Consider the following 27,608-nt stretch of genomic DNA (forward strand, 5'->3'; position numbering starts at 1 on the left):
TTCCAGTTCTCTCCCCCCTCCCACTCTGGTGGGAGGGGGGAGAGTGAGTGAGCAGCTGTGTGGTGCTGAGTTGCCAGCTGGGGTTAAACCACAACAGATATATACTTACACAGATCTACACATATACAACAGATATATACATATACATTGTATATTGCACAGTCCTGCTTACTGAAGGACCCCAGCTCATTGCAGGGAAGAGGATGACAGCCCCCACCCTGGAAAAAAAAGGATATCCCTTGGACTACTGAGGTAACACCAGCACCCTTGCCCCTCTGACACCTCCGTGAAACCCTCCCATCACCTGGCATCATAGTAATGGCAGCAAGACCAACCCCAGGGATGTCTAGATCAAGAAAGAAGCAGATGGATAACGACACCGTAGAATTTCAGTTGCTTTGCAAAACAGTAGTGTGTGCGCATGTGTGTTAAGTAGTGATCAATCAAATCATGTTGCATCTGAACGCCTGAAAGGTATAAGAACCACGTGTAAAACCGTGTTCGGGGTTGCCCCGATTTGAATGGGACACCTCATGAGCGTGAGTAAAACCATTACTCCTGTAACTCCATCCTTTGCGCCCGAGCCTCTCTCCTCGGTCGGCACGGGCCAGTTGTGAAATTGCCGTGATGATTTCCACTGCTGCAGCCTTGTGGCTGGTGCCTCCCACCGTTCACCGCGCAGCTCCAGCACAGCCTCCTGTTAGGTAGTTGAAGGCAGCAGTGAGGCTCCTCTTCATGCTGAGCAGACCCAGGTCTCAACCTCTCCACCCATACGCGTAATCCCTCCAGGAGGCAAAAATTCAGAAAGCATGAGCAACACCCGAGTGAGTGGGTTAATTCCTTTATCGTCTGATTAGGTAGAAACAAGGCAGAGAAATTATTTGAGGTCAGTGGTATTCCCAGTTTTCTTTGCCCAGTTTTATCTTTTCAGTAATTTTAATGATTCATGCAATACATCTCTTTGCAGGAGCTATTAGGCACCACATCCGCATCTTAATTCAACAACCGCAATAATCTCAGGATGTTTAGTTCGTTGGCAAGTAGAAAGAAATTGTTGTGAACCGTGAGCCCTGTTGGATTTTCCTGTCATTCTCTTCTGTCTGGGCCATGGGTGCTTTATCCTGAAGTCACTGTAAACCCCCCCAAAATAAATACAAGAACACTACTAGAAATCAAAAGCTTTTGACACTGTCCCTCACAGTATGCTTTTGGACATGGCAAGCCCATAATACATTGGGTGAGCAACTGGCTGACAGGTCGGGCTCAAAGAGTTAAAGTGAATGGGGTTACATCGGGCTGGCGGCCAGTCACCAGTGGGGTTCCCCAGGGCTCAATTTTAGGGCCAGTGCTCTTTAATGTTTTTATAAATTATTTGGACGCAGGGATTGAATGTACATTAAGTAAGTTCACCGATGATACTAAACTAGGAGGAGCTGTGGACTCCCTCGAGGGCAGAGAGGCCTTACAGACAGATCTGGATAGTCTAGAGAGCTGGGCAATCACCAACCGTATGAAATTTAACAAGAGCCGGAATCTCCAGCTGGGAAGGGGCAATGCTGGTTATACATACAAACCGGGGGATGAGAGGCTGGAGAGCAGCTCCGCAGAAAGAGATCTGGGGGGGTTGGGTTGATGGCAAGTTGAATATGAGTCAACAGTGTGCCCTGGCAGCCAAAAGGGCCAACTATGTCTCGGGGTGCATCCAGCACAGCATTGCTAGCCGGTCGCAGGAGGCGATTGTCCCACTCTACACGGCACTGGTGCGGCCCCACCTCGAGTACTATGCGCAGTTTTGGGCGCCTCAATGTCAGAAGGACATCAGACTATTAGAGTGTGCCCAGAGGAGGGCGACCAGGATGGTGAGAGGTCTTGAGGGCAAGACCGACAAGGAGCAGCTGAGGCTGCTTGATTTGTTCAGCTTGGAGCAGAGAAAGCTGAGGGGTGCCCTCATCGCAGGGTACAAATTCCTCAAGGGGGGGGAGAAGAGGTGGAGGTGCCCATCTCCTCTCTCTGGTGACCAACAACAGGACATGAGGAGATGGAATGAAGCTGCGTCAGGGAAAGTTCAGATTGGCCATTAGCTTATTTGCCTGCTATCACTGCCCATGATTAATTTTGCAGACAGGATGTCTTCTGATTTAACTGCAATTTATTTGGCCATCATCTCCCCCTCCCCGGGGAAGAGGAAGGAGGATTTTCTCCCACCTGGGGCATTTCATGCAGCTTTGCCTGCAGCAGTGAGGGCTGCCAGGCACAGACCATGCTCCCCAGCGGTCTCGGGGATGTCCAGGAGCCTTCCTCAGGAGCCACAGGAGGATGAGGTGGAAGGGGAGGCAGGTGCAGCAGGGCCAGGGTACTGCACAGGAGGGGGCCGGCATGGAGAGCGAAGGCTTCATCAGAGGCTGAGGAGAGAGCCTGGAGCGCCAGCAGGACGGAGCAGACGGCCCTGTCTTGCTGAAACGGAAAATGAATGATTGTTTCAGAACATTTAAATGACAGAGAACAGGTGGGGGGGTGGGTTAGAAATATAAATATGCATCCACATTCGCACATATACATTTCCTTAAAAGAACATGAAATAATTGCTTGTTCTAAAAAGCGATGTCTGTTGTATCCCTACAGTAGCCCTGCATAAAAATGAAATCCTCTCTCTTCTTTGAGAAGAAAAGCAGCGTTGAAATAGAGCGCCAAAGAACGAGAAATAACGCTGAAATGTGGATTCTGTTGCTTTCCTTCAAATTCCAGTTCATAGGCTCAGGTGATTTTTTATGTAGGCTTGCAGGTGCATCCATTTAAGTCATGCCACAAATAAATGCAGTCAACTGCATATGAATGATTGTGCTATCAGATACCCATAGACAAAATGGCATTTCAAATGGGTAACACAATCAAAGCAGCACTCAGACAGCATATGAATGGGCATGACACAAACCCTGAACAGATACATGCAGTGCAAGGATATGCCACGTCTTTAAACCATCACCAAAACCAAGTGTGCAGGGGAACATGGGGGTCCCCCGGGACACCGCATGCACCCCGGTGCAAACATGTACAATGACGCACGTGGTCCTCCAAGTGGATGTTAGATGGAAAATATTCTGATTCCCAGGTGAGTACGGCTCAGACATCTTGTCGCTTTGATGTATTGCGCTAACACCATCATTCCTGCTAACACAATGACTCTTTCTCTTTTCCAAAACCTTGGATATTTGTCTTGGCTTGCAAAGAGAAATGGAATCAGACAAACATTTAGGAGCACATAAATATTAAAATAAATACCCTAATGTGGAAGTTGTCAGCTCTGTTTCTTCAAGACCAGGAACGTATTTCTCACATGGCCTCATTTTTGCTTCTCAAACCTTTTTTTATAAAACCACTGCTTCGTTCGAGTATAATAATGTAAATGCAATGTAATGTAATGTATCGATGTATTTTCTGTGTAGTGGACAGAAAGCTGCTGATCGGCTCCACTCATACAAAATGAGGAGTATAGAAGGGAAGAACACTTCAACCTTTTGTCTGAGAAAATTTAATTTCTAGGTTGCAAATAACAATGCATTTTGTTGGATCACAACTGACCACCTGCCCAAAGTAAAAAATTTGAAAAAAAAAATGGGTGAGAGGAAAGTATGTCAGTAGAAATGTTCTCACTATGAGGACTCTTAATTGCTTGTGACCCTGCTGTGGAAGAAGGTATGGGAAAATTAATGCTCTGAGCAATATTCATCTTGCTGAGTGTTTTTCTTTCTTTCTTCACTCATGGTTGATGTGACCTTTTTGGACTCCAGCTGCTAGAGGAGATGTACAGCAACATGCAGAGTACATTATTATTATTATCTTGAATGTTCTCCAGGTTTTTTACCAAATGCTTAGTCTGCTTGGTCAGGATTAAATGTCCTTTGCGTTTGACTTCTGAAGATTTCTATTCCAGATCGCACACCTGGTATGTTACTGCAGTTTTCCTTTAAAGAAGCGCAAAAGCAGTTTTTTCTTTGCTGAAATGCAGCACTACAAGATAGGCTTTTATGAAAACTATGTTAAAAAAATATTCTCAGAAATCAAACAGAAGTACAGCTTTGGGAGAGCTGGCAAGTCTTCTGCAGTGACACCCTGCTCACCAGCCCTGATCTCTTAGACCGGAGGTGTGCTCTGTGCCATGTGTTGTGGAGGTGTTGTTCACGTTACACCAGAAAAAAGAGGACTAGGTCACACGTGCTGTCCTTGCTTTCGTGTTTTCCAAAAGGCCCCCAAAGAGGGATTCACAGTGGCTCCAAACCCCCAGATCTGGAAAGGACTCGCTATGGAAAAAGGAACAGGCAGAACAAGTTGGGTGCCCCAGAGCTTTTCACACATAGCTTCACCTGCGGTCCTACCCTGCAGTGAGTCTTCTTGAGAAAAGATATTAGTAGTTGTCCTGGTTTCTGCTGGGACAGAGTTAATTTTCTTCCTAGTAGCTGGTATGGTGCTGTGTTTTGGATTTAGTATCAGAAGAATGTTGATAACACACTGATGTTTTAGTTGTTGCTGGGTAGTGCTCAGACTGGCCAAGGACTTCGCAGCTCTCAGCTCTGCCAAGGGCACAAGAAGCTGGGAGGGGACACAGCCAGGACAGCTGACCCAAGGGCTATTCCATACCATATGATGTCATGCTGAGTATATAAGCTGGGGGAAGAAGAAGGAAGGGGGGGACATTCGGAGTGATGGTGTCTGTCTTCCCAAGTCACCATTACACGTGATGGAGCCCTGCTTTCCTGGAGATGGCTGAGCGCCTGCCTGTCCATGGGAAGCAGTGAATGAATTCCTTGCTTTGCTTTGCTTGCGTGCACGCGGCTTTTGGTTTCCTGATTTAATTGTCTTTATTTCAACCCACGAGTTTCCTCACTTTTACTCTTCTGATTCTCTCCCCCTTCCCATTGTGGGGGGGAGTGAGTGAGTGGCTGCATGGTGCTGAGTTGCCAGCCAGGGTTAAACCACGACAGTAGTATATTAGCAGCATGCATGGAATAAAAACTTAATAGACCTAACAATCCACATGCCTTTCTCTTTCTTCACTTGGAATGCCTAAGACACTAAAGGACTTGCAATTTGTTCCTTGAGGAGTGAAACGAATGGAGTCTGACTAAGGCTGTATATCCACATCCCCCCACGCCTCCCCTCCCTGCAGCATCCTCAGCCACCAGGGGTCTGCACCTCCCCGCTACCCCAGTTTCAACCCCCAGCTGGCGCGGTGCTCTGGGTGTGCCGAACCCGGCTGCCGCCAAGCGCTGGGTGCTGAGAAGGGTGAGCAGAACGGGGAGTGGTTGAGCACTCCTTGCCTGCCCCTCATCCCTTCTTCCCACCGGCTGCCAGTGGGAACTCAGGATCTCTGCATCCCCACCGGCTGCCAGTGCAAACTCAGGATCTCTGCATCCTCCATCCTTCTCTCCAAACTGATTCAAACCGAATGAGCGCAAAGTTGTCAAAGGGTTCTGGCAAACAGACCCGAATGCAAACAGATAGTGCAATAACAGAAGTCTAATTTCTTTAGGACACCAGGCAAAAGAAAAACCCCATAGAAAGAATGACAATTCTGTGAGAAGATGAGGTTTTCATATTTGCGGGATGACTGCATTTCACTATTTCGCTATGTGAAATTTGGTATCCTATTTAACCACCTAACCCCCCCAAAAAATCAATAAGGAATTTTAATTTTTCTCTTTCCACCTTAAACGCAGAAAAAAATATTTCTAAATTAGACCTGTGAATGAAAGTAACATTTGTCCTTTATATTCTTAAGGACAGAATATCTATAACATTGGCTACAGAAAAAGTGGCCCACTAGTGGGTGGATTATGTCCTTTGAAATCAATGAAACAGAATTACTGTATTTTTTTCTATGTGTGGCCAGAGCTCAGATAACCTGCAGTCCCTCAAAAGCATAGGCACTTGAAAATAAATCCTTAGATAACCCATAATTTCAGATAACCTGCAAAAAAGAGACAGGGAGGCTATGGGAGAAGGAAAGCAGGTTTTGTGGGAATCATGTCAGGGGACTATTAAGATGAAGAAGGTCAGATTTTTGCCTTGGATATACCTGTTTACTGACAGATTGTACAATCAGCCAATAAATTTTAATGCCATTTGATCAACTGCAGTTCCCTGACCATTTCACCCCAGTTCCGCTTACTGATTTCACGTGCACTGAATGACTTCAAACCTTGCCATTCATACCAGGATTGCTGGGTACAGCGCCCTTACGGAAGAAACCGTCACTAGTTTTTAGAAGAGGACCAGTTCTCTGCAGTCCCAGTTTCCTTGAAAGTGACCCCACATGGGCTTCTGCACATTTGAGATGAAGCCAAAGATTATGTCCGTCATAGCAACAGACGTTGCTCAGCTTGTAGGTTGTAAACACCGGGTTTATTCAAAGTAGCCAGACTTAATCTGACACAGCTTTGTTTATGCTAGAATGTGCTGTGGTATTTTCTGAATTTCAGGAAAGTCAAACCCCATTTTCTCAGCAAAGGAGGATAGACAGAACAGTCCAAGACTATGCAAAGAGATGTGGAGCAGCTTGGGTGCATTGGCAGCATAGCATTTGGTGCCACCTTTGCTAGATTTTTCTCATCTTCCTCCTCATTGCTCTGCGGTTTCGGTCCATTGTGCGGCCTGTGCATGCTAAATGCTGCCAGAAGTGTGAAGGGGGCAGCGCTGACTGAAGGGGAAGGGGCCTTGTCAAGCCTTGCCTGCTCCTGTCCCTTGTAAGCCTGTCCTCTCCGTTTCTACCACAGTATTTATACATTGAAATACTTGTAGATGTTTCTGCCCCTTTGCCAGCTCTTTCTTCATAAGGCAACTACCTGAAGGTGGGTTGCTCATCGCTGGATGCCCTCCCACTTGTCTTGCCCATGTGGGGAGCGTCGGGGTGGAAGGAGGCTCCACCGGTGCCATTTATGCTCATTTCCATGCGAGAGTCACTCCCGTCACTCTCTCTAATCCCAGTCCCATGAAAAGCATGTGTGGCCACCACTGTGCTACGGGGTGTAAGTAGTATTTCCACTAAGTATGTTCTGTGTTCAATGATGTTACATTATGTTAAAATGTGTTTTATATTTATAAAATATATTTATATTTTACTACGACATACAGCCTAATCCAGTGCACTGAAAAGCTTATCCCAATGTACGATAGGTAGCAAAGAAGGCAGGTTTAAAACTGCGAGTATGAAGTAGGTGGAATTATGATACGGACGCCACTAGTTTACAGTAATCATAACATCATTTTGCCTAATTTGGCAAACTATATCACAGACTAAAGTTTAGTTTAAGTAAAGGACAAAATTGCCAAGTCCATCTATATTACCTATGTCAAACAGCTGAGCAAGACTCATTTAAATTGATTTGAGACAGTACAAACATTCCTGAGTAATAAGATCAGGCATATCCACACGTGTATTTTAGCAATTGAAGAAGTGGCACACGCGTGGGAAGGGCTGAGGAACTCAGCACTGCCGTTCCTCTCTGAAGGCAACGCAAAGTCCCCGCTCCAGCTTTCAGTGAGCAAAAGCTTACACTGACTTGGCTGGTGACTTCAGGTGTGCAACTCCAAGGGCACTTTTCCCACCCCTGCTCTGCCCACAGCTAATTACCCAACTCAGGAAAGCTTCCTGCCCTTGTTCAAGAGGTTTTTTAAAAGCTGTGCAGGCTTTTCACCCAAAATGTTCTTGATGCTCTCCTAGCCCATTCCCTTGCCAGTAAAGGGAGCCTGCCCTCTCCCTTCACCCCACCACCAGGACGCACCAGGAGTTACCTCAATCTGCCAAATCTCCCCTTTGCTCCAACAAAACCCTATCCAGCCCAGCCCTGGCACTTCCCAGCTGCCACCATTGTGCCAGGCCTCAGGGCTGGGAGGCAGGGTTGGAGGAGGAGATGGCCAGCAGTGGGTGAGGATCAAGCCAGGGACCTCGAGAGAGCTCAGCCCATAGGTGTCCATGGGACCTGGCAGGCTGCATCCAAGGCTGCTCACAGCGCTGGCTGCTGCCCTTCTAAGGCCACTCTGTCACATTTGAAGGGTCTTGGGGAGCAGGGAGGGGGCCCAGAAACTGAAGGGGGGTAAATCTTGCACTGTCTTTGGAAAAGGCCAAAAGCACAACCTGGGGAGCACAAGCCAGTCAGCCTAACCTTGGTCCACGGAACCTGTCCAGCTTAACATCGTTATCAGTGACACCGTGAGTGCACTCTCATCAAGTTCATGGGTGGCACCAATCTGGGGGGGACTAGCCAGTACACGGGATGGCAGGTCTGCTGTCTGGAGGGACCTGTACAGGATGGAGGAATGGGCCAGCAGGCATCTCCTGAAATTCGACAAGGACAAACACCACATCCTGCGCTCGGGAAGGAGGAGTCCCCTGCTGCGACACAACTGGGGCTGAGCTGGGCTTGGGCCAGCGGTGTGCCACAGCAGCCACAGCGGCCAAGAGCAACCAGGGCTGCACTACCAGGAGCATGGCCAGGAGGTCCAAGGGAGTAACAAATCCCCTTTTACTCAGCAGCAGTGAGACCATGCCTGCAGTCCTGTGTCCAGTTTTGCTCCCTCCAAATAAAAGAAGGAGGATTATCAGCAGAGGGCACTCAGGCTGGATGGAGTCTGGAGCACTTCCTTGTGAGGACAGGCTGAGGGAAGTGGGCTCATCTAGCCTGGGGAAGAGGTGGCTTTGGAGGCACCTAACAGCAGCCCCTCAGCATCTACAGGGAGGTCATCAAGGAGGCAGGCCCAGGGTCTTCACTCACAGAGATGCATGGTAGGAGAATGAGGGACAACAGATGATGAAAAAGAGAGGTTCAAACTGGATATATGGAAAATTTTTTTCGCCAGGAGGACACTCAGACAATGGGACAGCTGCCCAGTGAGGCTGTGTGGTCTGCATCCCTGGGGATTTCAAGGAACAACTGTATCAAGCCCTGATAAACCTGGTCTGACCTCAGAGCTGGCCCTGCCCTGAGCAGAGGTTGGACTAGCGACCTCCTAAGGTTCCTTCCAACCTGAATCATCCTGTGATCCCGGGAGTCGGTGGTAATGAAGCCTTGTTTATAGGCTCCACAAGCAAGGAGCCTCGTTGTAGGTGGTGTCACCGAGAATAAGAAATGCAACTGTGATTTTTTTTGCCTTCCCTCTATTTAAATTCTCATTAAAAATGATGGATTATTTCAGGTTTGGTTTTTTTTACATCACCCAGATATATTCATACACACGCGCGTCCGTATATATAGAAACAGAGAGCGTCTGTGCATTTTCCTCTGTGTATTTATCCACTAAATGCATGTTTTATAATCCTCAGTGTTTTGCAAGGCTACAGGGTAATCTGCTTCATTCAGTAGTTACTCTTGCTCAGAAAATGCACAACAGTCACAAATGCTCCACAGCTTGGTTGCTGGGTAAACCGTAGCTCATTTGTATTCAGCACCCTGCGCAAAAGTGATAAGAAGCCAAATACTCCTAGGAAACAGCACAAATGAAATACAGCACGCAGGAGGCGAAGTATTTATAGAAACAAAATATCAGCACTTTCCACACATTTACACAAAGCAATTTCGGTCTTTTCATAGGAAAAAAAGAACATCTCTGGCACTCATTTACTCATTTCCCTGCAGTCATATATTTTGGCCAAAAAGCACTGACTACATAGAAAACCTTCAGGTCACAGCAAATTAAAGATCAATGACAACCTAAAATAGACGCTGTCATATTTTCACTCCCAACATGTCTTTGTAATAAGAGCATTGTTTTAGTAAGTAAATAACGTGACATTTCTGCTTGAATGGGATTTTAGCATCGTGGCTGAACCCTGCCCGCAGATCCCCAGCCTGCTGTGAGAGAAAGAATTATATCTGCATTTAACTCCCTGGGACCTCTGGATTGATTAGCTGAAGTCCGTTAAGTGCAAGATGGAGGCTCGCTGATCAGAAAAGCAGCTGACCGCATCTTCCTTCGCGTGCGAGCATCGGCCGTGGCTCGGTTCAGGAAGGTGAAGCCTTGCTGCCTGCGGGTGTGACACCCACCTGCGCCCCGGGGGAGAAGCCCCCTGCCCCACAGCAGGTGCCGGACCTGCCCTGGCTAGGGGTGCTCGCGGCAATTTGGCCAAAATGCTTCATCCTTACTCAAGGGAAGCAGGGAGAGGACTGTGAGAGCCTTTTAAAGGGCTGAACATTTGCATCCCGCTCATGTCAAACCAGCTATGCTGGCAGAGGGAGAAGCGGGTCAGGCCAAGCCCACATTGCTGGTCCGTGGCTGGTGTCACTGGTCCATGGCTGGTGTGACTGCTGGTCCTCGCCCACCTGCCCCTTCCCCGTGCACGCCGGGGCCACCGGGCACAGCACCCACCCGTGCCGCTGCTTCTGTCACCCAGCTGGCAGAGCAGCCTGCCCTCTGTCTTGAAATCACTGGTAGGAATAAAGAGCTATTTTTAAATTTTGGGTGGTTGATTCTTAAGTCTAACGGTGACATTGTAAGATGCTGATTTTGTTACGTGTATTCGGCCCTCCTTGTGTGTGTGGCTCATATAGTAGCGTTAAGCCTATGCAATAACACTTATGGACTGGAGCAAAAATACAATTTTTTAGTCATTCCACAGCAAAGTAATAGAATATGTAACAATTTTTTGCAGGAAGCTTACAAAACAAGCACCTATACAGCTAAAACCAAGTATTATTCCCTAATGATGTGCATAAAGGTTGGGAGATACCATTACCTGTACCTTCTGCTGTGATCCCTAAACTTAAATCATTATTTCCTATTTGTGGATTTTGGGGGTGGGGATTTGGGAATGCATGAAAAATACATGATAAAATCCCAGCTGAAGTGTGAATTTATCTTTTATTGCTCTTTTATCGCTGGAGTTTCTATTAGGAACATTAAGAAAACAGGAAAAACAAGACAAAATGCTGGAACTGTCTAATACAAAGCAAAGAAATAATACAGTGAGTAAAAGAAAGCATCTGAACTCGGAAACAGCAGAAAGACATAAAAATGTCTTTTTGTTGCTGCCATAGACTACAACTGAGTCAAAAAATGTTTTAGACAGAAATTGTCTTATCTATTAGTAGAAAAGACATTAAATTTGATAGTACTATGTAATCTTCTGCACATCTCTATTTTAACCTTTGTTGTCTTCAATCTCTGTCAGGGTTAAATAGGTGACTAAGCCCATAGTGGTCAGTCCAAGCCAGTGATTTGCAAGCAGCAAAAGGGAGGCTTGGTCACCACTGGAGGCTGTGCAGCAGGAGCCACCTGCTGCTGTTGGCTGCATGTAGTTCAACGAGGTGTTTTCTTGAATCTGTTTTCCATCTGTGTCTCCACACACAGTGTCTGCAGGTAAAGCAAAGAAATTTTACAAAATATATTCCTGCAGCACAGGTTTCTTGCTCAACAGGACAGCAACCTGCAAAGCTTCAAATCTGTTCCTACCTGGCAGAGGAGTGACAACATGTAGCAGCCCTAGACGAGCCTGGTAAGATGGAATAAACTGGGGAAAAAAGGATGCAGTTATAAAACATTTAAAAACCTGATCCTAAAGCAGCTGCAAAACAGCAAATCCAAGACTCTTTCTGGCCAAAATGTGGATGCCTTGCAAGTTACTCTACTTAGGAGAAGTTGATGTAATGCTGTTTCTTACAGAATTTCTGAGCCCCGTTCCTTCGGGCCTTGGAGGGATTAAGTAAACAAAGACAGTTTCTGTGCTTCTACCAAGTCTCTTCCAGGCGGCGTATTTCCAAACCTGCCCCTCTGGGCTTTTTCTTAGGGTCACGCTTCTTTAGGGTAGGTCTGGCTTTCTGCTCAGTTCTGTGTTTTTCTCTTCCCTTGCATCTATAGTCAAGCACCAGAAAAGTTCCCAGATGATTCTGTTTCTTCAGTGAATTTACATGTGTCTTCTACATGTCTAGTGCTGATATTACATGAAAGATGGTTGCTTCACCAACTTCTGTAACACAGTGTCACGGTTTAACCCGGCTGGCAACTAAGCACCACGCAGACGCTCGCTCCCTCCCCCCCCCGCCCCTCAGTGGGATGGGGGAGAGAACTGGAAAAAAAAAGTAAGACCCGTGGGTTGAGACAGAGACAGTTTAATAAGAAAGAAGAATAACAATAGTAATAATAATAATGGCAAGAGAATATACAGAATATATAAAACAAGTGATGCACAATGCAATTGCTCACCACATGACGTTCTATGGTATGGAATAGCCCTTTGGTCAGTTTGGGTCAGCTGTCCTGGCTGTGCTGTACTCCCAGCTTGTTATGCACCTGGCCGAGCAGGAGAAGCTCAAAAAGTCCTTGAGTAGTCTGAGCACTGCTTGGCAACAACTGAAAACATCAGTGTGTTATCAACATTCTTTTAGTACTAAATCCAAAACACAGCACTATACCAGCTACTAGGAAGAAAATTAACTCTATCCCAGCCGAAACCAGGACACACAGCTAGATTAGTACAAAACCTATTGGAGACAAAGATGACTATTCAGCTCAGGACATCCGTTTCGCCCTTCTAGACACTTACTGATTTACTGAGGTCTTTAAAATTAATGTGGACACTCCATTATATTTTGGATCATATGGTTAACCTGATCCGGTTTCTCCAGAGCTGTAACAAGGACGTCAATGTTTCCAGCATCTCTTTTCCCCCCTATCAGATTTCTATTCCCCTTGCTAGGATCCTTGTCTACATTTCAATACTCATAAATCATGTTCATGCAACAACATAATTTCTTTTATTGTGAAGTCTCTTACAGGGTCAGCAAGATCTTATCTAGAGCAATGTGCAGGCATTAGAAGCTGCAGCTTAGGAGTTGTACCGTTTCAGTTAAGGAAAAAAAGACAGGCTGGGAAAGTAAGCTAATAGCTCTCTGTACAAGGTCTAGGTGCAGAACACTGAAACCTCAGTAAAGTATCAGATGGACCTTGAAGGGCGCATGAGGGAGGGCACAAGCCTCTTCCCTCCCAAAAGGCAGGAGGAGGGATCAGTAACAGCGGCTAACTCAGTGTAGGCTGGAGGGAAAAAAAAAGGAAAACCTGATGTAGAGGTGCTAGATGAAATGATCAAGGCATCCCTTCTTGTGCCTTGGCTGTTCAGAGAAGAATGATTATATCTGAAGTCAAGCAGGCTGCACAGCCTGGGAATTTGGGCATCACCTACAGAAGACAGTTTTCAGTAGTGAGGTGGCCACCTCTCAAATGGCTTGGTTGTTGCCTCACTTTGGTGGGTCAAAAGTTGCCCATGCCCAAAACTGCCCGAGATGTAGGGCTCCAGATCAGGCATACTTAAATTCAGAGGAGATGCAGAAACAGGACATTGCTTCTGTCCCCATGAAAGCCTTGAGCCACTCTTTTCTTAGATAACCTTAACTCACCATGCGGTCAAGGTCTTCATGAAATGCAGTTCCAGCCACTACTTTTAGAATATTATTAGAAGTGCCACCTTTCCTGAACAGCTTTCTGATCACCATTCCTCCAGGAAATGACAAATCTATTCTCAGTTTTGCCGCAGGTGATTCCCTAAGCCTTGAGGGTAGAGTCTTAGCCTGAGGCTCAGAGTCTCCTCTGGAGGAAGAGGAGGGATGTAGTAGAGGGATCAGTGCTCCAAGGATGCCACCGCTCTCTGAGTGAGTGGTGTAGGTGCCCCAGCTGAGGCCCATCCGGGGAGTTCCCACGGCTGCCCACACCCCCAAGTGAGGCACTCCAGTCCTTCGGGCATATCGTGGGGCTGAGAGTTTCTATATTTTTAGGTCAAAAAAAGTTATGGCAGCTTCTTTATAAATACTCTGGGGGCTGTCGATACCATTCAAAGGCATCATACTTTGAGGTACTCATGTCTTTTTTTTGTTTCTGACTGTTAGGAAACAAGCAGCCAGACAGGCAGTCTCTTACCTGAAGTGTTCTGGCCTAGCCATACCCTCTAGCAGGAATCGAGAGCGACCTAAGGGACATGGACTGGCCATACCGTACCTCAGAGGTGCTGGAGACGGTGGCTGTCCTCTTCTTAAAGGTTATGCCCCACTCTGGATCCAGGCTCGAAGGCACAACCCAGAGGTACCCCAGTTAGCCTATCCTCAGTGTTGAGTCTATTGCTTTTTATAGGCAGCACCAGAAAAAAGAGGCTTAACAGAGCCATAACAAATGCAAATATGTACCCTGAGTATCACAGCTACAAAAGGAGGTATGCTGATGGCCGGTGCAGAGGCTTGGCTCACGCCGTCCCTCTCCACTCCAGCAGTCGCTGGCACTTCTCAGCTCCTGCACAGGGCTCGGGACAACGTAATCTGCAATGCTGACAGCTGAGGAGTGACGAGCCTGGTTCTCCCCACCGATGCAAATCTAACATCGTGACTTGCATCGGGAGAATTAGCATTACAGTTTCTGCTCGCTGGAGTAGCGGGATATTGCTCTGAACCAGACAGTTGCTGAAAACAGAAAATATCTATCAGTTTGAGTTCTGAATCAATGAGCTTAAAGAATATCCTTGCCTAAGATAAAAGACTGAAGTCACCGGAGTTATTCTACACCATTCGACCGACTTTGCTTTATATTTATATGACCTTTTTCTTTCTCTACATTCTCCCTTTTGCTTTCAAAAGCAGAATTTAAAAAAAGTTGTATCAAAGATGCATTTGAGTGAAAGTGATTTATTTGTTTTGGAGAAATGTTAACAGCCATTGCCAGAAAGAATGGAAAAATACAGTCAAGATCAAAGAACTTTGAACAAAGACAAAGGTAAGCTCTTCGGGAGTGCAGCCAAAGCTCTGGGCGTGGGAATCTTGTTCCCAGCAGCTCCTGCTAGACAGTTGGCTGCAACCAACTGGAGCACAGGGAAAACCCAAAGACCAGCGTGCAAGAGCAACTAAAGGTCATAGCAGCAAAGAAGGGACATGAAAAGATGAGATTAATCTGTTGGGAGTTGTGTACTTGTCAAGAATAGGCTTTGAGGAAGATCTGCCAGGAAGATGAGGCAGGCAGGAGAACTTGCTTGAGGAACAAATTGGAAGAACCTTGTCTTGAATTTGGAAATAGTTAGCACCACCTATTGGTGACCATTTTAGATGGGAAAATGCTGGCATATTCCTAAGTACACTTACCCAGATAAAAGAGAAAAACCATTGCTACTATGATGTTTGTTTTTGTAACGGACACTTGAAATATTTATAAAGATGGGGTTCTTAGTTGCACTTCTCGTGACATCCTTCAGGCTGATTCTCAATACTGCCCTAAGTACTTGGAAAATACATAGGTTTGAGCTTAACAAGATATGATTAGGCCAGCATTATATGTGACCTCATTTCAATTAAAATAAGAGAAAATCCACTGAAAAGCCTTCCCCATGTCTCTCACATATATTAGTATTTAAAAATACATGCAAAAACCTCCATATGCACTAACAAGCAGCAGAGTGGAAAAGACTACAAGATAAATATCTGTAATAAAGAACTCTGTGCCTTCTCTTCAAAGCCTGTCTAATCAATCAAAATGTATTTTGCGCTGCATATTTGCCTATTATATTTGCTGACCTGTTTGAGTAAAGCTTACAAATATTGGCACTCTTGCGCTTTTTGGGAAAGGAGATTTCAAGCGAGGCGCCATCCATCACAGCATCGGTGCTCTTAGGAGCTGTTTAGAAATAAGCTTGTCCCTCTTGGGCTTTAGGTTAACACTTGCCATCATTGTAGGAATGGTTACCAACAATGATGAGGTTTCTATAGTGGCAGATGTGACTCGGATGTGGAGCAATGCAGTTGCTGCCCTAGTAAGCCTACAGTTTAAATGCATTAATTTGCCTGTTCCCCACACCCATCTTCTATTATTTGCCTTTTTTGTGCGGATTTGTTATTTGGTTTTTGATTTTTTTTCCTTTCATTGCTAGCCTGTTAACTAGACACATCCACTCAGAAGAATCAGACTGGTCTGCAGTTCAGACAGGTTAAACATTAGTGGGAAAAGCCTATGTGGAGAGACTTGATTAAGGTCCATCAGGAGCTGTGGTCGTTGCCCAGGCTGATGCCAAGTACCAGCGAGAGCCTCAGCTTTCCCTGAAGTTCCTTTCCTGGTTGTCAACAGCCGGTAGGATCAGGCCCCGCTCCTGCAAGCTCTTACCATCTCATTGGATTTGTTCAAAGGCGCTCCCAAGCAGCGCTGTTTTATCTCATGCCTTGGTTATCTTTCTTGCATTTAACAATCGGTTAAATAAAGGGCACAGGCGAGAGCGAACAGTTCTGCTGGGACCTGCCCGCGCTCGGCCCAGCCCCGTGGTAGCGATCAATAACCGGCTGATGTCCCAGCCCTCCTACGAACGCGACTTGCCCTGAAACGCAGAGTGCACGATTTGCATCTCTGTCTAGCACATGCGGTACTTTTAATTCTTTCATGTTTGACTTTTCCCAATGCAGTTGTTATTTCCATTAACTATTAAAAAACCCCAGGATTTTGCAAAAATCTTGGAAAGGTATTTGTGTACTGAAGGCATTCACGTGAAATGTGAAATCAGAAGGGAAGTTTGGTGTAGGTACAGATTAGGTGTGGCTTAGGTGATCAGGATTTATGGCACCTATTTTTTACTAAGAGACTAGTTTAAATCGAACTATTAGGAATTTTTTTTTAAATGCATCTCATAAATGACTGGCTTTGTTAATTTTTGCCTTTAATTTCAGGTATTTTTATACACCTTCTATTTATTTAATTATACAACTTCTATTTATTTTATTGTTGAGACTTTGCAGTAAAATTGAAACGAAAGCTCAGCAATGCCCTAAGTTTGGACAGAAATTATAACCTCTTTGGAGAACACCCCAGATCTCTGTGTACAGATGCAGCGTGTGCTGCTGCTGTTCTGCACTCTCTATCTGTTAAAATTCAAAGAAAAAGATCTACTCTGAGATAGTACCAGAAAGAAAATTAATGTTTCTGACTAACAGATAGTGCTGAAATTTTTGCTGTCAAAATCTTATTTTAGACACATTGTTTTCTGGAAAGGTACAAGTAACGGCTTAAAAAAAAAAAAAGAAAAAAAGTTTTATAATATGACCAGACTTCCATTGCATGAGGATAAGTTATTGGCTTAACTTTAAGCAAGCTGTATTAAACTTTGCTAAACCCATAGACTTCAAAGGTAGGATTGGGAGCGTGCAAGAGGCTATGTAACTACCATTGCTGAGGTACTTCAAATATTTAAGAAAAATATCTGTTGACAGGCCTGAAAACTGACATTTTCTGGCAGCGTGTATTCAGGGAACGGAGAGCTATAGAAACAGTGATGGCTCAGTGTCACTTCCCTGCTCCTCCACTGTACCTCTGGAAAGAAATCAGAGGTCTTTGTATTTTCTAAGCTCCTTTTATCTTAGGCCCTTTGAAATTATCAAAGGAGTCAGCTAGTCAAAGCCACCAGCCTGGAAAATGGGAGCTGCTGATTTTACCCCCGTATATACCTTAATGTGGTATTTGGTCTTGTGAATCCTATAGCAAAACCTTATTCAGGCAAAAATGTATTTATCCTTGTTTAAGTAGAAAACAGTTAAAAATGAAAGCGTTGAAGTAATCTGCACCTTAAAGAAAGATGCAAGGGAGAGGGACAGCACGTGTCCTGAGCTGCCTGTCTCGGGCATCAGGCTTTTACCTGCTACTTGGGGCTCTCTGAGATGGAACCAAGGGGCATAACCAGCACCAACCAGCACAGTTACAGGAAAGGCAACTGGCACTCGGGGGCGATCCTACTGTCTGTACTTTCTTACCTATAAACTGGGAAGGATATTTCTCAGCTCCTTCTCACAAAATGATGGAGAAACCCGTGCTTTCCATTTCAGGCTTTGTAGACCTCAGGCAAAACTAAAAAATACACAGAGTGTTATGCAACCAAGATCATAAGGAATGAAATTGAAATTTTAAATGAAAAGATTTAGGGGGTTTTTGTAGGTATAAAGGTTTCTCTGAGGTCAGCTTTTCCCATTTTTATGCCAGCTGCTAGTTTCTACTGGTCTTTTTGGAAGGCCTTGAAGCAAGTCCCTCATGATGTAAGTCCTCTTAGTCTGGACCAGTGACACGATCAATTTTCTGAGCCACCATCATCCCCTGCGCTTTTGTGACACAGTGCTTACACTGCTATATTTTACCGAGGAAATGAGGTCACCCAAGATGCACAGGCTCCTAAATACAAATGCCTGTTACTGTAGAGTAAAGCAGAAAAACAGGAGCAACCTCAACCCCAGCGTGACTGGAGAGCAGAGCAGCCCAAACAGCCTTGTCACACAGGACATATGACCAGGATATAGTTGTGTGGGGGGCCAAGTAGCAAGTCCCATAGCACAGGATTTGTGCCAAGGAAATGCGTTTCACTACATCCAACATACCTAGGGGGTGAGGAAGAGGGAGAAGAGCTTCCGGGCTGCCCCGTAAATGCAAATAATATCAGCACCGCTGTGGTGGAACAACTAAACTGGAGCAAACAGTGGGGAGGGGGAAGCTGAAGCCACCTTATAATTTAATACAGTCATGCCTGATCAATAAGGATGCAAAAGCAAATATAACCCTCCTGGAGTCCTGCCTGCACAAAGGACTGGGGGTAAAGCTTGAATTAGGACAAACCCCTTCAGAGAGCTCTGGACTTACAGATCCACTACTCTGCACCTAATTTCAGATCCATTTAAACCTTCTCTGAGCAATTCCAGTCAGCACTTCATGGACACCAGCTGCAGCCGTGGTCGCGCTGGCCTGGGAGGCAGCACCTCCTGCGTCCCCTCCATGGACAGGGCCCACCTTGACCGAGGGTGGGATGCAGCAGAAGGAAGGTGGGATGCAGCAGAAGGAAGGTGGGATGCAGCCGCAGAAATACAAAGGAGCATCATGCGGAAACACAAACCCGTAAGGTAGAAGGCAGAAGGAGAACACACAATCACTGTAAGAAAAAAGGCAGGGGGTGACAGCAACCTGGTAAACTAACAAAGGAGGAGGAACTGTTAGCAGGGCGAGAAGGTTTATCATTAAAAAAATACCCTGCTCTTCCCAAGGTGTTTATTTTGGGAACAGATTCATTGTGCGTGTGCAGCTTATCTCTGTAGCTCAGAGGAGAGTATAGATCCGCTCTCCGCTGTCACCTCGGCTGACAGACAGCTGCTGCTGCAGCAGAGTGACAGCTGAAAAGCTGCGCGATTGATTCCAATACCGTCTTGCTCCATTGCAGCTAACGAGGAGCTTGTGTTCATTCCACTTTTATTGAAGTGATTTCTTCTAATTGCCTATTTAACGCCTTAAAAAATACCGGGAGATACAGGTCAGTGCTCCGGAAAGCTGATGTTCGGGCAATGTTTTCCAGGTACAAATGAAGATTTGCTTACGCTCAACACAAAGGCAGCAAGAGAAAAAAAATTAATGATCTTATCAGGTAAAGCAGGTGTTGTGGTCACACCGCCAAGGTCACTAGCATTAACAAAACACTCTGAAAACAGAATCGTGGCATGTTCCCAGCAAGGTGCTGGAGTGTTGTAGAGATAATGTGCTCAGCCTCGAGGGGAAAAAAATATGATGCGCTAACACTCACTAACAGCTGTTAATGGCAGAGTATTGTGGACACGGAGAAGGATGTTTGACCTACCAGTCCTTTGGAGGAAGATGTAAACAACTGGCTGGATTCCCCGCTGCCTTGCCCCTGCTATGGCCTCCTATGCTTGTGCCAAGTAAATGCAGCATATATGCTAAATGCTCCCACATCAAAAGAGCTGAGTTTGACCACCACTTGTGCAGATATAAAAATCTACTGAAAGTGCAAGGTAGGGGAAAATTAGGGCCTGTAAATGCAGGAAGAAGGGCTTACGCAAGAACAAAGTGAACAGAGACTCAGAAATGCAGTTATATAGCGACGAAATGAAAACAGTGTCTTTTAACTCCGCTAAATGGTGCCCCAGGAGCCTTGTGAGTCACAGCTACTTGCTTCCATGACAAAAATACATTGTTATTGCCTCTCCTTCCTGAGCCCACTGCAGAGCCGTGGCATCTAGAAAAAACAGTCCCTTCAGGATCAGCAGACCAAGCAAGCCCAGGCCAGCTGCAGAGTTCCCTTCTGCCTCGCTTACGCCTGCCGCAGCTCCATCGCGTTTGGCAGCGCGACGGCGTTTGGTTTTTGGGAGTGCAAAGCACACCAGCACTGCTAGTGCTGGAGCCGGGGCGCCCCTAGCCCTGCTCCACTCCATTCGCAAACCCACACGTGCCTTACAGCCTTGCTGAAGGCGGCAGTAGCGTTTCCCTTGCCGCAACTTTTAATACTGGGGGTGCGAGCAATAAAGAAGAGTTTGTCCTGCCCATCTCACTGCAAAAAAGAGACCAAAAAACTGTTTACCTGTAAAAGAGGACATGGATCCAGAAGTCACTGCACGCAGTCACCACAAGTCCCTGTGAAGAGCACATGTAGCCTGCTAAGACCTCCAGCAGCCACAACAGATTCTTTCCAAAGACACGGAGCCGCTGAGAAACATTTCACTGCCAAAGGCTTTCAAGCCAAGGAGGCTGAAATTCCTAAGCACGTCTAGGAGACGGACATGGTGTGTGTCTTTTCCGTAACCTGAAGGCCCGCCCTGACACAGATCTAACATTCAGCTGACATTTTTAGAAACAAAACCAGAGAGAAAACCAGAGTGTGACAGTTTGTGCCATCTGCATGGAGTACGAGCTCCAGTTTTAATAGCATCCGTTATATCATTATTAAAAAACATTTTTATATTCAAATCCATTTACTGATTATAAACCCTTCAACAAAAAAAGCTAGCGGCACATGCACTTGCACCTGCTGCCTTTTTGTGCTCCAGTCGACTTCTTGCAGATGAAGTTCTGCATCCGTGGGGATGGCAATACACTGGTAGGCATCCTTCCCCCCTCCCCATCCTTCTTTTGATGCACTAGTACAGCAGGGCCTGCTAAAAAACACCACCCAAAAATACTCGGTGGGGTGAGGGGAGAACAGGGTACTAGAATTCATACTGTCAGAGGGCAGGCTACTATTGCGATGAAGTGAGAGCTGTATTTTGACTATTCTCTGGTGCTTACCCTGTGCAGCTGGTCAGAGCTTTCCTACACATGCTCAGATCCTGCTGGAGACTCACCACCTCCTTCCTCAGCTGCACAGCAAGCATCTCAGGCTGTTTCTATTTTTATAAACTTCCTAGACACTTCCCTCATCTTCCATTAATAAAACGTATCTTGAACTGCATCCCAAGCCCCTCCACCCACTAAGCCATTTGCAATTTCACCACCACTATTGAAAAAGATGCTGTATAAAATCAGAAGCCAGAATCTGCACTGTAGCTTCACTACGGAGGGATCCAGAAGAAAACAACGAGGGCAGTAAGACAGCTTGTATTTAACCAAGCGTTCATACAGCATGTTGCGGCATTTTTTTTAAAGATGCTTCTCTTCCGTTACATTTGACAGATTCTTCTTTCCTTGATAGCTACATTCCTCATTTGACTTACTACAGACCAAACTAAGCCCTCTTTCCGTCCGCGGTTCCTCAGACTCCAGAAAGACTAGTTGCAGCATAAACTAACTACTCACCAGTATTTGTGTCTGCAAACTAGTTCTGCTTGTCACCTCTGCTTGGCAGGCCAGCATCAAACCAAAGCGGGAATGCTCTCACCTGCTTGGGCACCGAATTCTCCTCCTGCAGCCAGACCGTGCCACTGCATCAGTGGTGAGCACCTGCAGAGGCCTCACCACCCCAAATTCAGTGCAGAAACAGGTTAGGGAAGGGATGAGGATGGCTGCAAACGTTTTTTCAAGCATTTACATAGTAATACAAGCTTTATACGTAGCAAAAGCCAGACCCAGACACATATAACCAATCTAGAAACCTTCCAAAATGTTGGAGACCTTGTTCCGCTTACGTATATTTTGGCCATGTGCTTGTCGGGAACCCTTCAATCGCAAGAAATGCGCCTGAGAAACAGCTTTTGGGGAGAACGGATCTGTAGAGACACTACATGTTCCTCTTGAATTCCCAATGAAGTGGTGTGCTCCTACTCGGGATGCCTAGAGAAAGATTGCTAATGCACACACCTCTCTTGCTGTTGTGTTATTTGTACAAGACCAACTCCCCCCCCCTCCGCCAGTCCAGCAGTAAGTGTAAGCTGGTAGCCTGGTATTTGCAGCTTTTTGCGAACAAGCAATAGGAAAGGTAGCACCCAGCTGAAACCACTATATTCTTTCTATTCACATTAGGTTAAAAAAAAAAAAAAGCAGTTATAATTTTGCTATAGCTGACTCAGCCTGCATCTGAATCCAGGACCTAAAGGCAAATTAAATTTCACCATCCGCGCTAAGAAAGCAATTCAGCTTCTGAACTGGATCAGCTTTGATGCCACACCAAAGAATTTAGTCGGAATGTGGTGTGATGAAAGACTCCTGTTCAGCAGCAGATATAATTATCAAACTGATCTTAATTAGATCATGAACTTGACTTTAGGATCCCCAAAGGAGTATTGAAAGCTTGGTCCAGTTACACTGAACTTGGTCCAGAACACTGAAGCTTATCCATCAAGATAAATATATTACTAGTTCTTTGATATGACAGATGCTTGATGAGTGACAGAGCAAATGCCTTTTTAACTATGATTTTAAAAAAGAATTATTAAACTGCACTAAAGTGTATGCTGTTATCTTTGAGGGAAAAAAGTATAATACATGAAAACCAATTATTACAAAGCACATAGAGCACAATTTTTCAAGCACCAGTTTCAGAATTAAAAACTTCTGAACAAAGGTTCTCTCTGTGGAGAGTCACTTTGTAACCAATTCAAGCCTTTAAATAGGTATTGTTTAAAAAAATTGTCAGCTACGGAAGTTGTTTTTCCTTCAGATTCCAAATCCTGTCAAGCCAGGTTGATTAAAATGTTGCATTTAAAAAAAAAAAAAAAAAAAAAAAAAGAGGCAATCTAATGATCCCTTATAAGAAGTGAAAACAGCAACTTGATTTTTAAAGCATCACGAACAAACGGCTATAGCTCATCTATCATTCACATATGGATTCATGTAATGATTCTTCAATTAGAATTATTATCTATACAGCAGCTGAAGACTGGGAACTGCTGATACACTGCAGATGAGAACATTTGCTAGTCTCTGGGCTCCAGCCTTTCTTAAAAAATGATGATCGCACAATATAGATTGCTGGGTTTATATGTGTATTAAGCTGCAATGCCAGCATTTACATTTGCAACATTACAATTTTGCTTTCTTAGGCTCAAGAGAATTTGCTGCATCTGGTAGATTTGCTTTGTATCTTAGGCAATCGTTACGAACAAAGTGTGAATAGGCAGTGTTATTGCTCAAACAGCCCTTCGTTTTGTTCATTATCTCAGATACTACAAAAGAAGTAAACTAAGAGTGGGCCTGTGAGATGGGTCATTCGGTGTCAGTTTGCTTGCACTGTATTATCCCAGTGCTAGTTTTATAAGGCAAGTCCATCTGCTCCTTCATTTCTTTCACCTATATAGATCCAGAGAGCGCAAGATGTAGTATCAGAGGGAAAGAAAAGCATCTCACGGAACAGTTACAGGCACCATACGGGAGGGAAGTCACTTTGGCAATGCAGGCTGCAGCGATCAGAGGGGCCCCAGCCCACCCATGCCCCCTGCCCCGCTGCCAAAGGTTACTGCCGTCTGTAAGCAAGTACCCACAGAATATACGTTCCGCAGAAGCGAATGGGAAGCATGCTAGCTCTGCCCCCACTGCTTCTCACACCTGCACTGCTCAAACGCACCCCAGTTTCAGTATTTGTTCACACACGGTATGAATCGCGGCAGCTGCCGAGCACAGATCACTTCGCTACCCCTGCTCCAGGGCAGTAACTTTTGACAGACTAGGTAGCAAGAATGGTAACCTCCTGAACGTCTCTCTCTGAATCCTTAGCTCTTCTGGAATATTTTAAGTCCTTGCCCATTCCTATTTCACAGCTGGTAACCACATACCATGACCTAGAAGATGACAGAGATAGGTCACTACATGAGTAGTACCTGTGAGACAGCCTTACTACACAGGCACCTGGTTCTTGGCATTTCTGGTCTTGCTGTACGAGTCCCAAGCATGTTCTGAAGCCCAGGTAGCCTTCCTAGGTGGCTCACTAGTCACGTGGATGCTGGAGACAGCAAGCTGGCTCTCGCAGATTTTTGAGGGATGTGGAAGCCTTTAGTGACATGTGCCTATGTAGAGGTTAAGAAAAGCGCTGCACAGTTATTTAAGTTAAGAAGCTTCTTACTTCACTGTTACAATCTTAGAAAGATCTTCATAGAAGGCAAATACTGTTAATATATTTGTTTTACTCTATATAGTTTGAAAAACCTATGCCCATGGTATTACCATCTCTCGCAGTACTACTTTTAGTGGGTGAGACCTGCCATAGCCATGAAATCTCCCCATAACTGTAATACAAAGGAAAACTCTGCTCATGGGTGTATGTTCCAACATTATTCCACTACTTTATTATAAATATTAATGAACAGAGAATAAGTGATTTATACTCTTCCCTGAAAAATACTTTTTATCTGCTAAATCTCCTAAATAACCAATTATTCTCCATTTACTTGAAAGTATATTGCTATTTGAATTACTTAAAATTTCATTATATTTATAATGACATTATATAATGCTTCAGTCTCTAAAAAATTTAATATTAAGTGAAGACACTTAATGGGACAAAGCAAGCAAACAAAACTGAAAACCGGTTCACCAGCTTACCAAAGTAACATAACAAATATTTAGTTCAAGAGTTTACACACATGATTGGGAACATTTCTCAAAATATTCTAAATTTCCTGACTTCAGGTGGCATCACTAACATTTGCGAAGAGATGTCACGACACACAAATTAAAAATGTGGGTTGGTTTTTTTTCCAATTAAAGCCACCATCTTAAAATGTTTTTTTAAAGAAAAAAAGGTTTAAAAGGTCAAAGTCAGAACAAACCACTCAATTCTTTCCCTGAATACCTGTTTATAGAGATTTCTTGAAATTTTCAGCTTTGATTTCAAATGGGAAACATTCTGAAGACAGGGAAAACACTACCTGAGAAAGCAGTTCAATCTATAGAAGTGAGTGAATGTTTTGCAGCAGACAATTTATTATGAGAACATAAAAGGCAGAGGTTTCTTCCTCTCAGAGAAGGCAACTGCTGTTTTCTTCAGTTTCAGGATATTATTCATCAAATGCTTATTTTAGCTGCTACCATACACCTCCCTAAACTCCCGTAACAATAGTTCTAATGTTCGCATTATGTGACCAGTCATCTAAATCAGTAGTATTCATTCAGGCACAGAACAGCAACATCGAAAACCGGGAGGAAAAGTATCACTAAGGCCTTGTGGTTTTCACGGGCTGCTCCGATATGCTGAATACTGAGGCAGTGAGCTGCAGAGTTGTGACTCCCAAGCTTGTGGAAGAGCTTTACGGACTGGAAAAACTGAGGTATAGCATGCTTTCAATTAAAAAAAAATGGGGATGGCAGGAAATAGGACAGAGAAAGAAGTTTACATCTCCTTATAGCCATAAGGACTCAGTGGTCGAGTTACATTACATTTCTCTTAGGATGTGCCTGTACAGCAAATAACGACCGTGACTGTAGTCCAGGGAGCCATACCTTCACAAGCTTTAATCAATCTAACATGGAAGCGTAGCAATAACAATGTAGAAGCAGCAATTCAATTTAAGCTTAAGCTACAATGGACCTCACTAAGTGAGAGCACCTTCATGATGATTAGCATACTATTAGCTCCCGTATATTAACATCACCTCTTGTATCAATCCATTTGAACACCCTGGATAGGCAGTCCTTTCAAAAGCACTGCTATTTTGATTAAGCAATTTACAGAGGGTCTGAAGGATACGTCTCAGATCCCACCAAACTAGAATATTTCCTGACATTTAGAACTCATTATTGTGGTGTCCCAAGTATTACTACATTACAGGGAGACAAAGAAAATGTCTTTGAACAGTAAATGGCATAAAAACTACACACAATGTAGTAATTGCATTTAAGGATAATTAACTAAAAGTTTTGCAACCTACAGCGCTGTCACTCCAGTGATACGGAACCTTTGTTTCAGAAACAGACTCTGAATCTATTGTTTGCTTAATGAATTCAAATCAGCAACTGCACACAGCCATAGAAGCAACAGTGCCAATGGCAAAAGACACTTCAGAAATGGAAGTCTATAAATTTTAACAACAATGGACTAAAAATGCCAAAATACCCTCAGGTCTTGCTGGCTCTTGAAACTGCTGCATTAATCCCACAAGGCATTCCTTCTTTTTAGTGGGTCTCTGACCCGATTACCCTATCAAAGAAAGGATGAAATGGAAAAGAAAAAAAAAAAGAAAAAGAAAAAAAGACAACTATACCTCTCCACTCCACAACCACTCGCTTTCGCTAGTATAATTCCTTTGGGTTGCTGAACTATGCAAACGCTTCCGAGCTGAGTACTGAGAGGATGGATATAAGGTATTCTAGGTTTTTCTTTGCCACTGAGGACTGCTTTGTTCTAGGCCGTTCTTGAGAGATGAGAACACCTGAAAACTACCGTTCCAACTCTACCATTTCCTCGTGCAGTTTTAACATTGTATTTAGTAAGGGCTATCCCAACACTCACATAAATCTTCAAAAAGAAATGAGAAGTGGCATGAATGCTGATGAGAAACAGAGCTATTTTGAGAGCAGTGAAACATTTCTTGCTGGATTGTCTATACCTAGGAAGGAATTCAATCACTGCCACAGAAAATCTTAATCAAATCTTAATCAAGAATATGTGAATAAGCATTCTGTGATTTGCTGAACACTGGTCCAAATAGTCGCCCACAGACTGAAATGCCAGCTCAAGGTCTTTATGAATGTAAAGCTTTAATTTGGCATATATTAAGTGCATATTTGTGCTGCAAAAAACTCGTCTGGCCCTCTGTCTTGGAGAGAGTATCACCTACTTTCTTTAAAGCTGAATTTCACCCAAGGATTTTTTTGTTGTTTTCAGATCAGGAGTAAATTTTCTCCACTGCAGACTCACAATGCTAACCCAATACAAACCTGACATACTTCAAACAAAAACCTATCTTCCCATGTTACTAAATCTGTATCTTCTATTCTTCAAGTTGTTCTGTGCCTGTATTAGAATTACTTATTTCATTTACACTGTTTTCTTTCTTTGCTTCTTTTCTAGAAGTCTTCAAACACTTGTCGAGTCTTTTTATGAATACATCTACATCTTGCTTTTTAATTCCAATTGCTGAGGCAGCATTGAGGTAAGCGCAGGGATAGTCGTTTGCATGTGACATAAAGCCTTTAAAAGTGTAGTTATTCACTGTTTGTACAGACCCGCAGGGAACAACCCTGAAACAAACAAACAAAATTGTGATTCAGTTAAAGATGCCCTGGATATTTTATGTGATACCCTATGACGAACACATTTACACAAGTTCCCATACAGTGTAATATCTGCTAACTCTAAACAAATCAATGTAAGCAGGCTTAGATCGGGCATTCTCCAAGTCAGTGCCCAAGCATCACTATGAGTGACAGTAGTAGCAGATCTTGAATTAGTTCGAGCCTGCATGCATATGCGTATGTCC

The 27,608-nt window shown here is 44.5% G+C and overlaps 1 protein-coding gene across 2 annotated transcripts in view; it reads right to left on the reverse strand.

Annotated features, from left to right (window-relative positions):
* Positions 1-24,627: 24,627 nt before the first annotated feature.
* SEPSECS (Sep (O-phosphoserine) tRNA:Sec (selenocysteine) tRNA synthase) overlaps positions 24,628-27,608 on the reverse strand; it is a 32,318-nt gene continuing 29,337 nt past the window's right edge. For both annotated transcript variants that reach the window (XM_035903498.1, XM_035903497.1), the window contains exon 11: positions 24,628-27,369. In XM_035903498.1, coding sequence (XP_035759391.1) covers positions 27,120-27,369 — 250 coding nt within the window. In that variant the 3' untranslated portion in view covers positions 24,628-27,119. The remainder of the gene's footprint in view (positions 27,370-27,608) is intronic.

The sequence above is a fragment of the Egretta garzetta genome, unplaced genomic scaffold (genome assembly GCF_000687185.1).
Source record: "Egretta garzetta isolate BGI_Z169 unplaced genomic scaffold, ASM68718v1 scaffold151, whole genome shotgun sequence".
In the NCBI taxonomy this organism is placed as follows: Eukaryota; Metazoa; Chordata; class Aves; order Pelecaniformes; family Ardeidae; genus Egretta; species Egretta garzetta.